General features: G+C 51.5%; 1 protein-coding gene across 1 annotated transcript in view; it reads left to right on the top strand.

Moving 5' to 3' along the window:
• The first annotated feature begins 8,599 nt into the window (after positions 1 to 8,599).
• Positions 8,600 to 14,777, top strand: part of LOC119567729 — a 39,230-nt gene continuing 33,052 nt past the window's right edge. The window contains exons 1-5 of the mRNA XM_037914971.2: positions 8,600 to 8,715; positions 9,609 to 10,275; positions 12,167 to 12,262; positions 13,784 to 14,014; positions 14,326 to 14,348. Coding sequence (XP_037770899.2) covers positions 9,859 to 10,275; positions 12,167 to 12,262; positions 13,784 to 14,014; positions 14,326 to 14,348 — 767 coding nt within the window. The 5' untranslated portion in view covers positions 8,600 to 8,715; positions 9,609 to 9,858. The remainder of the gene's footprint in view (positions 8,716 to 9,608; positions 10,276 to 12,166; positions 12,263 to 13,783; positions 14,015 to 14,325; positions 14,349 to 14,777) is intronic.

Below are 14,777 nucleotides of genomic sequence, written 5' to 3'. Positions count from 1 at the left end.
ACTGTGTGACGTGGGAGATTACCTAATCAGCCATCATTTGGGCAGGCTGCCTTCATGGAACCGACGGCTCTAATGGCGATATTCACTTCAATCAGGGTGCGATCTGACCCTCCCTCTATCAGCTCTTGGGCTGGAACAAAAACACATCACTTAGTATTTAAGGTTAAGGATGCCATATTACGGTGATATTGCTGGCTACAGAGTTCTGCCACCTTCCTGGAGTGTTATGTAGCACTTAGAAGGTGCTGTTAATTTATTTGGGGTGGTTTAAATCACCAGTTACAGTACTCACCCAGGTTACTAACGTTCTTTCATTTTCCGTGTTTCGGTTATTGAGCTGGTTAAATATGTACTGTGGGCAGTTTGGCTGTTTGTTCCCCCAGATGTCAGGGGACTGGAGGAGACTCCAAGCCCCACCGAAGGCTGGTCTCTAGAACTGCCCCAGAGTCCTCCAGGGACGGGCACCAGACCTGGAACCTGCTGGCTTTCGAGGGAAAGATGACCTATGCGTTGATCATTTATTTCCTTCAGCATTGGGGGGCCTGGGGTGGTCAAGTCAAAGCCGACTAGTCCCCCCTTAATAAATCTCTACTCCTCACACCTCTGACCCCCTCAGTTAGTCACTGGCTCATGCCCTGATGCTAGGGGATTTAAATCTGTTATATCTTTGAATCCCTGTGTATAGCTACTTGTCCCAAGTATCCCTGTAGAGTGAAAGGGTGGGTCCGGTGGGTAGGGTGCTAGCCCAGGAGACCTGGATCTGCCACACACTTCCTGGGTAATCCTAGGTTCCTCTGGTTATTTGTAGGGCTGAATTAACCCACCTAGGCAACTCCCCCTCATATCCACCATCCCCCTTGTCACGAGGGCTACCTGCCGCCCCACTCCTGGCCAGTGTAACATTACAAACTGCTGCTTGCACAATGTGCTACCTGTCCCCTTTTCCCCATCCTCCACCTTTCCCCATCTCCTGGCCCAGGAGTAGCAAATTGTGATGACGGGTTCACCTAGCCCAGTTGTTGTCCTACCTCTCTACCTTTCCTCATGCTCTGGTCCAGGGGCAGCGCATTATGACAGACGGGGGCATTCCTGTCGCCATTTGCTAGGAGTGTAACATTTCTATTTTAAATTTGGACACAAATAAAGGACGTACCTTTGTGATCGGGGAAAGCGTCTTTAAACCTCAGGGGTAGGGTATGTAAACCCCAGAATGAAGGCAGCGTTATTTCTTTCTTCGTCTCGTTCCATTGTAGATTAGGCCACAGAGTTTAATCTGATCAGGGTTTAAATTCCTGTCGATTATTTCCTGGAGCCTCCCATGGCCCCCTCCAACATGCTATGAAACCTCCAGGGTGGCTGAAAATATTGACTAGAGCTCTGCTCCGGACAGCTCCAGCTGAATTTAAACCCTGAATCCAACAATGGATCCCCGCTCGCCTGTCTCCCATTCTCATCCACCTCTTCCTCGGCCCATGACTCAGACTCCTCTGATGTCTCCATGGGGCGGGGGGGGGGGAGGGATGGGTCGCTGCAGAGGATAGCGTGCAGCTCCTCGTAAAAGCAGCACGTCCGTGGCACACCATCAGAGTGACTGCTTGCCTCCCTGGCCTCCTGGTACGCCTGTCGCAGCTCCGGGGCATTCGCGAACAAAGTGAGCATCAAAGCCCTGGGGGTTGGGGTCAAGTAAAGATGCTTCTCTCCGGCTGGTCTGTTTCAGTTTAATAACCCACATTCTGTCCATGGGGCCAGTGGCTGAAAGTCCATTGGGCGGCTGCTCTGGGGCCTGCATGGAATGTGCTGGGATCTCACCCTGGTTCCTGGGGCGTAGGCATCTCCATCACACACTGAGGTAACCAGCAAAGTCTGCACTGGTCGTCCCCCTCCACGTGAGGCTCATGAGAGGCCAGGAGATCAATGGAGCGTGCAGATGGAGCTTCTCTCTCCCCTTTAGAGAGATTCATCCCAGGTCAGGGCAGAGGGCCAGTGGCCCAGGACAGCATGTGAAGGGAGCTGGCACTGGGGTCCCCTGTCCTGTTCAGGGTAAAGGGTAGGGTGACCAGATAGCAAATGAAAAATCAGGACAGGGGGTGGGGGGTAATAGGTGCCTATATAAGAAAAAGCCCCAAATATCGGGACTGTCCTTATAAAATCAGGACATCTGGTCACCCTAGTAAAGGGTTACACAGAGTCTCCAAGGCCCTTGTCTATCCTGGCTGCAGGAGGGTGATCTGGGCACAGACTGAGGGAGAAGCAGCCACCTGGGACCAGAACAGGGAACTTAACCGTGGTGGGAAAAGCACAGAGACTGGAACTCTGCTGGGGATGTGGCTGGTTACGAGGCTGGCTTTGCAGCAGGATACAATGTTCCAACACGACTTCACTTCCCTTCCTCGCCACCGGGAATCAAGGCCCCATGAAGATCAATCAAAATTCGTCTCGCCAAGCACAACCCTGCAGTGTCCTCCTTTCTGATGCACCTCACAGCGTCTGCCCCTCACGGGGGGCAATTGTGCAACCCCTGCCAGAGCCCTGTACAGGACAAACTTATTTATTGACCTCCAAGCAAGCCAAAGGTAAGTTGGCTCTACCCTAGAAGAGCCCACATAGTTTAGATGGGGAAACCAAGGCACAATCTGTGTCATGCACCGAGCCTGCCCATTCTCATCAGACGCCCCAATCTCACCTGATTCTCCTTTTGCCAGCTCTGTGTGTCTGTGCCATGCGCAGTGTGCCAGCTCCCACCCCAGTCCCCACACTGCTGTATACTAGACATGTTTGCATCTCCTCAGCCCCAGTCAGTGCTACCTCCGTGTCATGCCCCAGCTGTGTGCACGCTCAGCTGGCCTGCTGTCAGCTTTCCCTGCCTGCTCGCAGTGCTGTGTGCCTGTGACACACACGGAGCCGACCTATTCTCAGCTACCTCCCCTGCCCCCAGTCTCAGGGCTGTGCTTGTTCCATGCACTGAACTCACCTGCTCTCAGCAGTCAAGCCAGTCTCAGGGCTGGGTGTCTATGCCATGCTCCAAGCTTGAATCAACTCACCCTAATATCAGTGTTGTGCGGCTCGGCCATGCACCAAGCCTAAAATTCTAGCAGGTGTAGCTAACTGATCGGGTAGGTTCGTTTCAAAAGGCCGTGGGGTTCAGTGATTGAGAAATACAGACATATTAACAGGGGTCAGCCGCAACAGAACAGATTAATTTGTGGTTTCAGAGTGGTAGCCGTGTTAGTCTGTATCCGCAAAAAGAAAAGGAGTACTTGTGGCACCTTAGAGACTAACAAATTTATTTGCGCATAAGCTTTCGTGAGCGACAGTAGTGAGCTGTAGCTCACGAAAGCTTATGCTCAAATAAATCTGTTAGATTAATTTGTGTTTTTCTGCCTCCCAGCCCAGGGCAGTCTCCAGGGTGTGTTGGGCGAGTCTCATAGACTCATAGACTTTAGGGTCAGAAGGGACCATTATGATCATCTAGTCTGACCTCCTGCACAACGCAGGCCACAGAATCTCACCCACCCACTCCTGCGATAAACCTCTCACCTGTGACTGAGCTATCAAGGTCCTCAAACCCTCAACCGGCCATGGACAGGATTTTGCTGGTATTCCACACCTAGTTCACAGCGTTTTAGAAACAGCTCGTGTTGAGAGGGGCTGTATGTCACACACCCCTTGACCAAATGACTCCAGATTTGTACCCCTGACCCTACCCTCTGCAGGTGTAACAGGTTTCTAGGCACTCAGACTGTGAATGTGAACTTAAAGAAAAAGGGATAATTTGGTTTGGGAAAGAAACGCTGCTGCAGCACCATGGTGCAGCCAGGTGCCAGCCCATAATATTACTGCAGTTGATGATGTGAGCTGGCTACCTTCGGGCACATTTCTCTCTCTTCCCTGGCAGCTGGAGGTTGCTAACAGATTTCTTTCGGAAGGAGAATAGTGTGGCCAGGGGAAAGCATCGCTTGATGCTTTGATTTTATTTACTCATTCCTCAAACTTTGCCTTTAGAGCTTTCGATTAGAGTTACCCAGCTGCTTTTAGAAAAGGAGTACTTGTGGCACCTTAGAGACTAACCAATTTATTTGAGTTGCGAATACAGACTAACACGGCTGTTACTCTGACAGCTGCTTTTCTTCAAGCCCCCTCAAGGCATTTGCTGGTGGGTCTGTCTAGCCTTTCAGGGCAGAGCCGTACAGGTCTAGTACCCTTGTGACAAAGTCCAAGACCAGAAGATAGAAATAAACTTTATTCTGTGAATTTACTCATCTGAATCTACAGCATCCAAATACCTAAACAGAGCAAAATAGGAACATTGAGCTGGGGACAGAAGTGCTATGGGGGTTGGGGGGCAGAATTAACAGCTGGGCTGGGGACAGGCAGATGTGGGGTGGCAGGGACACAGAATTAATTAATTAATTAGTGTTTGGGGAGAAGCTGGAGGCTCTGCACCAGCAGGGAGCCTGGGGGACGGAGACCAAGGGACTGGGGAGTTGGGGGTGTGGAGATGTCAGCTGGATGAAGAAGAGGTGGCTGTGGAGAGGGGAGAGTCAGGTACAGGGCAGGTTTCACCAGAAGGGAGAGAAGAAATGAAGTGGGAAAAGGTGAAGATAAAGTAAAATGGGAGTAAGGAGAGAAGCCCAGGGAAAGAGTGGGGAGACTGAAATGAGAAGAGTGAAGGCGAAACAATCCTGAGAAGGGAAAATCTCATGAGGCACCGAGAGGGGAGGGGATACATTCAGCAGAGAGAACAGGGCACCTGCGTTGGAATGATCTGTGACACGGATTAGACAAGAGTTAGGGAGACACAGGCCTGGTCTACACTTGAGGGGGGATCGATCTAAGATATGCAACTTCAGCTACGAGAATAACGTAGCTGAAGTCGACGTACTTAGATCCACTTACTGCGGCATCTTCACGGTGGTGAGTCGATTGCTGCCGCTCCCCCGTCTACTCCGCCTGTGACTCTCGTGGGATTGGAGTATAGGAGTCGACGGGAGAGCGCTGGGGGTTGATTTATCGCGTCTACACTAAATGCGATAAATCGATCCTTGCTGGATCGATCGCTGCCCACCGATCCGGCGGGTAGTGTAGACATACCCTCAGAGAACTAAACCGATGGAGAACGAGTGCTAGAGAAAACGCTGTGGAAAACTGGATGAAATGAAAGAAAAGAGAACAGGAAAGGGAACGTGAGAGGGAGATGGAGATAGAGGTGTATAAAATGTTTCTGAAAGTGAGACCGTAATTCCACCCCTTAATTCATGGACAGTGTCTCCACTTTAGTCCGTTTCAGAACAACACTTCAAATTTGTGGATGTTTTTGCCGTGTGGTCTGGTTATGAAAGTTCCCTCTCTGCTCCTTGTAAGCCTGCATTTACTTAAGGTCAATGAAACATATAAAACATGCTTCTTGTCTATATCCCTTTAATTTCCCACCTGTGACTTTTGAGGGCAGACATGGGATTTCCCCCCCGCCCCACATCCCGCCCCAAATTGGTTGTGTCAACACAGCACTGTAAGCTGCCTTGTGTTCACCTAACTCTGTGGTGTAGACCAGACCTTCATTTCAAATGATATCTCACAAGGCAGACTTTGTACAACCTTTATCATAATCCTGCAAAAGGGGAGAACACAGAGGTACAGCCCATCACACAGACATGGCGGGAACCAAGGAACACAGTGAGACAGCCCTGGGCAGCATGATCAGCCGTGCTCTCAGCACACCAGCTGCCTCACCACTGCAAAGGTTTTTTGTAGGCATCCTGGCAGAGGAGTGTTTCAAGCAAGGATCTGAAGGAGGTGTCAGAATGCCCACGCGTTGTGGGCGAGCAGCAGAATCCAGCAATCTGTGTATCAACGGGGGATGGAGACAAGATCTTGTCTCTGAGGTCAGGTTTACATCACAAGGAAAAGTCAACCTAAGCTACGCAAGTTGTTAAGTGGAAGTAGCTTCGATCTACTTACCGTGGGGTCCACACCACACTGGGTTGACAGGAGAAACTCTCCGGTCGACTCCCCTGACTCATCTCATTCTGGTAGAGTGACAAGGGGTTGATTTGATGGGTCCCCCGGTGGATCGATCACTGCAGCATCAATCCTGAAAAGCTCCATACAGAGTTGTGGTTCTATGTAGCTATTTCAATATATTGATTAATGTTGCGGTGAAATTTTAGTGACAAGTCCCACAGCTGGGCTCCAGTTTTGTGGACATGTAAAAATCCACCTGATTAAAGAAGCTAAATAAAGAGTAACATTTCACCTAGACTTTGTATTAATCTTTAGCCTACATTTGTGGAGTGACATAAGATCTGACAGCCATCAACAGAGCCACCATTTACTCAGAAAGGTGCAAAGGGGCCATCCCCAACTGCCTATCTCAGGGCAGCTCTACGCTACAAATTTACAAAATTACACCATGCTGCTATGGCACTTCTCTAACCAGCTGGGCACTCTGCATCCTACAGTCAGAGGAGTTATATATTGTATCCTGACATTTGTGATTTTTTTTATCACTATTATAACTCTGCTCTGCTTTGAAATACGGAGAGAAAGATCCAGGTACCTGACCCAGCAGCAGGGTGAACGTGTTTGATGGCTCACTACACAGCTGAAGAAATACATTCAGCAGCAACAGAGCAGCAGCGATTTCCTTCCCCTTAAAGAAAATACTTCAGCCAACAGCAGCCAGAGAACAGCTGGGCTGGGGTAGTCACAGGTGTGGCTCTGCTTTACTCACCTCAGTTGCTACACGATCTCCGTGAGCCACGTTGTTCAGTTCCTGCCACATCGTTTCCAGGGAACTGGCTACATCCCCAGAAGCTTCACTAGCTATCACGGCTTCTCCACCACACTTGAATTTCCTCTTCTCAGGTGGCTTCTTCCAGGCTCCCAGACGCACCCCGCCCTCCCCTGCAGCCGCAATGGACAAGTGGCCTGAGCCCCTTGGGGTCTGCAGTTCTCTGTTTACCTGGGCAACGCAGGAGACCCAATGCCAGCTGCCCTCACATATGCTGCCCTCAGCCAAAAGGCCCCAGCCTGGCCTGGGGGCAGAGGTGCGAGTTATTGGGGCCCGTGGTGCCCGGGCTCCAGCAAATTCAGAGCCGGGGCGGAGCGGCTTCACCCTCATTCGGGGCCAGGTCTCTCCCCCGGTCCTGCCTGCCATCCCTGCGTACTTCCCCCAAGCGTCACTGCCTTCCCCGGGCAGCGGGTGCTTGCCCCCTGCAGCTCCAGGCTGCGCTCCCTGGCCGGCCACTGCTGCTGCTGGCTACAAGGGAGCAGCGCCAGGGCCAGGCTGAGGTGGCTGCTACACCTGCGGAGGGAGAAGGCGCATGGCAGCTCCATCCGCCCGGCAGGTGATTCCAAGTTGACTGTGGGTGGGGGGCTTATCCTGGCTGGACCTCCTGAGCAGCAGCCTGGGGCCTTGGGTGAGTGTCGTGCCAGGACGGGAGAGGAGGGGGACCGCTCCCCAGAGCTCGCTGCTGCTGGTGGGAAGAGGGCTGTGGGGAGTCCTCTCTGGCCCCCAGCCCTGGGGCAGCCTGCCTGCTGCACCCCAAACTCCTCATCCATGGCCCAGCCCCACGCTCCCTCCCACACCCCAACTCTTTGTCCCAGCCCCGTGCCCACACCGAGTACCCAAACTCCCTCCCAGAGCCTTAGGCGGGTGGGGGCGGGGAAGGAAACTCGACCCGTTCTGGGCCTCACCAAAAATTATACAACCCTGCCACCCCTGCCTGGGGGCGAGAGGAGCTCCTCACTCCATTGAGCCCTTGGCTTCTCCCCTGACACAGCTGACAAAGGGGCCAATCAGCGCAGAAGTTGCTGGTTACGTTTATGTGTGACAGGGAGACCTGCCCTGCTAGGGACCAGGCCGAGATCCCAGCACATTCCCCACAGGGGCCTGAACAGCCACACAGGGACTTTCAGCCACTGCCCACATAGGTGGGGTTTCGGTTATTAAACTTGAGCCAACCAGCTGGGGGAGCTGCTGGGGAGGAAGCAATGTCACCAGCTTAGAATCCAAACAGACTCTTTTTTACTGTATTTCCCCACCAGATGAGGAGCAGGGACTGGCAGAGATTGTGGGCGAGGGAGAGATGTTTGTTTCTCTGTTTCTCATCTCGTCCTCCCAAGGGATCTGATTAGAAGCAGCGGTCACAGGTGGAGAAGTTTCTCTTGGGAACACAAACAGACCAGGAGAGGGGAAGGGCTGTGGTCAGCTGGGCCCTGAACACAGACTGTGACTGCATTCAGAGGCAGCCTGAGCATTGTACAGCAGGCCTAAGAAAATCATCTATTTTCAATCTCACCATGTACTCGATTCCTGTCCACTGTGATCCCCTGACTTTGCACAGGGCTGGCCCAGTGATTGTGGGAGGGTCAGTGAGAGGTTTATTAGACAAACTTTGTTGATATATTTTCCCTGCGTGTATCTTTGTCTTTATCCTCCTGTGATGGGGCGTGCATACCCCCCACTAGGCAAGAAAGAGTTAACCCAACACTATGGATGGTGGAAGTCTCACCCCTCAGACCATGCTGGGCATGTGCCAAGTGCTGCCTCAGTATAAAAGGGAGCAGCCCAGCTCATCCGAGGCTGACCACCGAGGAGGGAGGACATGTGGCTGAGGATCCTGCCCAGGAGTGGACTCGGAAGCCTAGGGAGCTATCCTCACTGAAGAGCTCAGAGACCCCGATGACATATGGACGCCGGCTTCAGGGGACACGGTAGGAAGTGGCCCAGGGAGGTGGTGCGAGTGGTATCTCCCACCCGAGGAAGGTCAGCATGTTGCGGTGGGACCCCTGCTGACTGGGGGGTGACCACACTCACCGCTGACTGGGCCCTGGGCCAGGACCCGGGGGAGCAGGGGGGGCTCAGGGCCCCCTATCCCGGCAGTCACCTCCCCCGGCCACTGGTCATGCAGCTCTCAGCCTAGGGATAGTTGGGTAGATTGTAGCATCACAACCACACCCTGCCCCAAAAGGGGTTTCCATACACCGTAACACTTCCTTTCCCAGGCTCCTAATGCAGACAGAAAGTCTGGTCCGGTGGTTTAACTCTTCACTTGGAAGACCCAGGTTCAATTCCCTGCTCTGTAACAGTCTTCCTGCGTGGCTCCAGGCAGTCACTTCTCTGCTCTGCGCCGGATGTTCCTCTCTTTGAAATGGGGTCACAGCACTTCCCCACCTCACAGCAGTCTTGTGAGGCTAAACATATGGTACAGGGATGGGAGGCAGAGAAGGACCTTCAATAGTCAGAAATAGAGTCATTTCTTTTCCACATCAAATCACTCTGGGGTTGCCACAAATTCTCATGATTTCATCTTGAGTCTTTCAGTACGCGGTGTGTTTCCTAAAAATCCCCAGCTCCTAGAATCCTGTGATACCATGAGAATCTCAGCTCCCGTTTGAATAAAATGGGAAGCTTCTTGGTCACATGGCAGAGTAGAAAAGGTCGAGAACGTGACCAGAGTGAAACCTCGTCACTCAGAAACAAAAGGAACAGTTTATGTTTTCTGGCCTGAGTTCTCCAGCTAAGGTCTAAGAACCTAAATATAAAAACAAACATTCTCCTTTATCTTTTTCGATAAAGAGTAAGATCTTTTCCCCTGCTTCTGCAGGCTCAGCACCACGGATGCCCCTGTCAAGTCCCACACAAGCTAAAGGACTGATTGCAGGACCAAAGCCCTAGTGGCACATTTTTCACTGAAGCCTCCAGGGCTGAAATTCACAATGGGCTCATTCCTGCTTAGCCAACAGCACAAGTCAGTTCCAGGAAGGGAAACACCCAGTTGTTGCTGCAGGTGAGGCATAGTGTGAACTCAGGAAATTGAAACATAAGTTACCCTGTTCCACTGCCCAGAGGGAGCCATGGCTGCAGAGAACCCTGTGGAAAGTCTCCAGGAGGAAGCGACATGTCCCGTCTGTCTAGAGTATTTCAGAGAACCTGTCACTCTGGAGTGTGGGCACAATTTCTGCCGAGCCTGCATCGCCCAGTGCTGGGTGGGATCTGATACAGCCGCCTCCTGCCCTCAGTGCAGAGAAACTGTGCAACAGAGAAACCTCAGGCCCAACAGGCAGCTGGCAAATGTCGTAGAAATCGCCAAACGGCTGAGTTTACAGGCAGCGAAAGGAGTAAGAGGGGACGGGGTGTGTGGGGAACACCAGGAGGCTCTGAAACTGTTCTGTGAAGAGGATCAAACCCCCATCTGTGTGATCTGCAGAGAGTCCCGGGCTCACCGCGCTCACACGGCGGTCCCCATACAGGAAGCTGCCCAGGAGTACAAGGTACCGAGTTGCTGTCCAGTCTAATGTGTAATAACTTAGGCTTTTAATTACAGGTTACTGGCATCACAAGTTGCCTGAGACAGGTGTAATTGTGTTATTCAGCTGTGTGTAGACCTTCACTGCATGAAAGAGGCTGTACAAATTAATGAGACTCCAGCCTGACGAGAAAGGCAACAGAGGAGGATTTTAAATTTGTCTGATGTGGGAAAGTTTTCTTTAAGCAGCTGAATCTTTTCAAACCCGGCTCCCACCAGTGAACTAAGGGAACTTTCTGTAGCCTGGAAGCTGTTAAATGATCAGTGAGGTTTGACTCACAAGAGCTGCCGGTCGGTCTATGTGACAGTGCTGCATTCAGGCTGGAGAAGCGGGAGTTACAAGCTGTGGCTGTTATTACTGATTTATCACAGAGTTTATTATTGTTATTTGCATCCCATCAGCCCCTACAGACCCCAGATGAGCGCTGACCTCGATTGTGGGAGTCCCTGCACAAACCCCAGTGTGGGACAATCCCTGCCCCGAGCCATTTACAGTCTAGCTGGACAAGAGAGACAAAGGGTGGGAGGGGAAACCGAGGCAGAGTGAGGGGAAGTGCCTTGTCCAAGATCACTCAGTAGGTCAGTGGCAGAGCTGGGTATAAATCCCGCTTTTCCAAGGCCCAGTCCAGCGTCCTAACCACTAGGCTACAGTGCCCCCCCAGCAGCACTGAGCAGTGATGAAGTGCGGCCATTAGCAGGGAAAGACTCCTTGATAAAGGCCCCAGGTCCAGCAGGGAGAGGAGATTTCCCACTGGGATTCTGAACTCCCGTGTTGCTCCATGAGGGGTTAAACTCAGATGCTGCCAACCTGCACTAAAGCAGATCACTGGGCTAAACACCGTGTGGACCCCGAGCACTTTCAGTCCACACACAAAAGGGCTCCAAACAGCTCAGGTCCATGCCAAGTACCACTGGGATTACACTGGGTTGCAGCAAAACTAACCCCAGGCTGGAGCTGACCGGTGTCAGTCTGACCTGTTCTGTTGTGTATGTGGGCAAGGACTAGCCAGAGTAGTTCTGTTAGTCCCATGCTGCAGTTTATGCAAATCTCTCAGAATCCACCGCTTCCGGGACCTTTGCTGCGGACGGTGGGGTAGCTACCCAGAGGCCATTGCCAGGGAAAGGGGCTAGGACAGCACTAGAGCAAACCCCAGCTATTCCTAACACAAATCAACACATCTAATGGGGTTTGCCCTAGGCCTTAGATCAGTGCTGTCCAACCAGTCCAATCCCCAGGCTTCAGGGCTGAAAGCCAATGGAGTTGGGTTCCTTTGAGCATCCCAGCTTATATGGCTGCCCCGGAGGCTTCTGGGATTGATATCACTGTTTCTTAGATCTGCTCAAAAACAGCTTTATAGATTTACCACCATGTGATACCAGTTTCCTGCCGGTTTAAATCGATGGCAAAAGTGGACGTAATAACTCAACTCTGAATATAAAACACTCCCAGTTTCCACAAATAAAGTTTCATTTCCTTGGTGTCGCTGATGTTCTACATCTAGAAGAACCCACTGTTGTACACAGTGTTGTTGTAACCATGTTGGTCCTGGGATATTAGAAAGACAAGGTAGGTGAAGTAATATCCGCTCATGGCCAGCTTCTGTGGGTGAATGACAAGCCTTCGAGCTTGGCAGAGCTCAGGTCTAGGAAAGAGTATGTTCCCCAGAGCTGAGCTCTGTGTAAGCTCGAAGGCTTGCCTCTCTCACCAACAGGAGTTCGGCCAATAGAAGATGTTACCTCCCCCACCTAGCCTAGCTAGGAAGACGGACGTATCTTGCGTTTTAGGTGGAAAAACGCCCCCTACAAAGGGACAGTCAGCCTCAAAATGAACCCACCAAATCATTTCTGTTTGTCAGGACAAAATCCAGGCCCATTTGCAGACTCTGAGGGAAGAGAGAGAAAAGCTGCTGGGATTTAAAGAGGCTGGAGAGAAGAGAGGCCAGGAGTATCTGGTAGGTGCCAGTTATTCTTTGTTGTGGTTCAAATGCAAGACAAACAAAGCTTTTAGCAAGCAAACAGGCTGGTCTGCCGTGTCGGCTTTCCACCCTCTCTTTTATTCTCCTTCTACTCATGCGCATTACATACTCCAACAGCAAAAGGAAAACAGCAAAAGGAATAATGACTTTGATTAATATTCTTATTTACCAGCTTCTATCTACTACATTCCTTGCTCTCGGGCCTTGAGCCCAGTCCGGGGAGGCTTCCCACGGTTCATGTCCTCTGGGCGACTTCCCATGGTTCATGTCCTTGGAAGGAGCAGCGTGTGCACTGCTCCTACACAACATTCAGGGTGTGCCCTGAATCTTTCCTAGTGCATGAACCCTTCAATTCTTCACCTGCCGGGACACGGAGATGGGAGGGTTGTTTGTTGGTCGATTTCTCTGTGGCCTTGGTGAATGTGGTCTTGTGTGTGTTTCTCCATGATCATGGGATACTCTAAGTGTGTGTGTGTGTAAACAAGTGTGTGTATCACAAATGTTCTCTCCCCAGAGAAAGACAACAGCATCTTCTGCAGCATCTAAGATGTGTTTTAATTAATGAGGTAATTACTGTTCCTTGTGACGTTTACAAAACTTCTCCCACACTGCACTCCAGCCGGAGGCCCAATGTCTACACAGCTGTTGTTGGTGCGGTAGCGTGAGCTGCAAGAGCCTGAGTGTTGCCCTGGGCTTGGAGGCCGGCTGCTGTGTAGATGTACCCTCTGAGGCCATCAGACACAGTGTCCAAACCACATCAGATATGGAGACATCCCTTTAAGAGACATTGGGGTCAAATGGGAAGCTGTAAGAAAATCCTCTCCCGTGTGATGAGAATGTAGAGTCCAGTGCCACGATGTGAAAGATTTTGAACCCCCGATTTTGAACCCCAGTCCACAGGTCCCAGATGGTCACCACAACCCGTCTGCTCTCCAGAGCCAGCAGGGGAGGGGCTAGTGGAACTCTGGCCCACCAGAAGATCTGCCTACGAAGCTCCTGATTGGAGCAGACGTTCGGATGCATGAATTACGCCAGCAGGAGTCATGGAAAGTTGTCCAAACAACTGAGTGAACTCCTGATCTGCTGCTGGACTGGCCCCTGACTCTGGCTTGGCCCTGGCATTGTTCCTGACTCAGGTCTGACCTGCAGTACTGCTATCTGACTCCAGCTTGACCCTTCGCGAGGGTGCCTGACTCTGACTCCAGTCCTGATCCCCCGTGTGACTCCAGATGCTGATTCTGGCTCAGGCTTTGCCATGACTCCTGGTCTTGACTCCATCATCAGCCCTTGGTGAGATCCTGACTTTGACTCAGGTCTGACTTTGGCTGTAGTTCCTGACTTCCAACTGCACCTCTGAGCAATAGGCCTGATGGCTCATGTCCTGGTCCCTACACCGATGTCTTAGTGATTGTAAAGAAACTCTCTCTTGTAAGACTGTATGAAAGGCCCTCAGGCTTCATCCATGTTCCTGACCAGCCCTTTCCTTATTTATTCTAGAAACAGACAGAAACAAAGAGGCAGAAGATTGTGTCTGAATTTCAGAAACTGCGGTGGTTCCTGGAGGAACAAGAACGACTCCTGCTGGCCCAGCTGGACAAGCTGGATGAGGAGATTGTGAAGATACAGAATGAAAATGTCAGTAAGCTCTCCAAGCAGATTTCCCATCTCAGTGATCTGATCAGTGAGATGGAGGGGAAGGGTCAGAAGCCAGCGAGTGAATTCCTGCAGGTGAGACTGAGTGAGAAACATCCCAGATCCCCACACAGGGAAGGGAGGGCTCCTGAATCATAAGCAATGGGGTCCAGCAGTCAGAGATCTCGATGTAACTTGGCGTGTGCATTCCTGACGTGTGAATGACTATTGTTCTTTACAGAGTTACAGACACAGAGATATTAGAGATGGAAAAGCCCGATTAGCTCAGCTAATTCATGGCTCTGGGTCAGGGCAGGGGCTCTTTTCCCCGTACTTGCTAAATCCCTTCCCTAGGATCCCCTGTGTGTGTCAGATGGGACTGAGATTCTTTTCTCTCTCTCCTCTAGGATGTCAGAAGCATCTTGAGCAGGTACGTGGCTCTCCCTCACTCCCCCTCACACTTCACAATGCTGAGAATAACCAGCTCCAAGCTCTGAGCCACATCTCCACAGGGCTCTGCAGCCAAATGTGTGAGGAAAGGTCATATTTTGAGTACAAATCTCTCTGATCAACTTCATCCTCAGGTTCTCACCCTTTTATAGAAGACTCGGGAGTTCTCCATTCAGTGGGAAAGTCTGACCTCAAGTATTTCCTAGCGATGTCACATCCCTGGGGGACTGGCTGCCTCAGGATTGTGGGGATGGAATATGGGCCTGTCACTGCTGGGGCACTGGTCACCTTTCAGCCCAGGGCAGCAGTGGTCACAAGACTTTCCCCCCTGATATCTGTATGGAATGATGCGGGGGGAAGGGGGAGTTGGTGTCTCAGTGTAGTTCCTAGTGGACAGATTTCTACAGCG

This window comes from Chelonia mydas, chromosome 14, assembly GCF_015237465.2.
Source record: "Chelonia mydas isolate rCheMyd1 chromosome 14, rCheMyd1.pri.v2, whole genome shotgun sequence".
NCBI classification, from domain to species: Eukaryota; Metazoa; Chordata; order Testudines; family Cheloniidae; genus Chelonia; species Chelonia mydas.
Note: the sequence above shows the minus strand (reverse complement) of the source record. Positions and strands in the feature narration are given on the sequence as shown.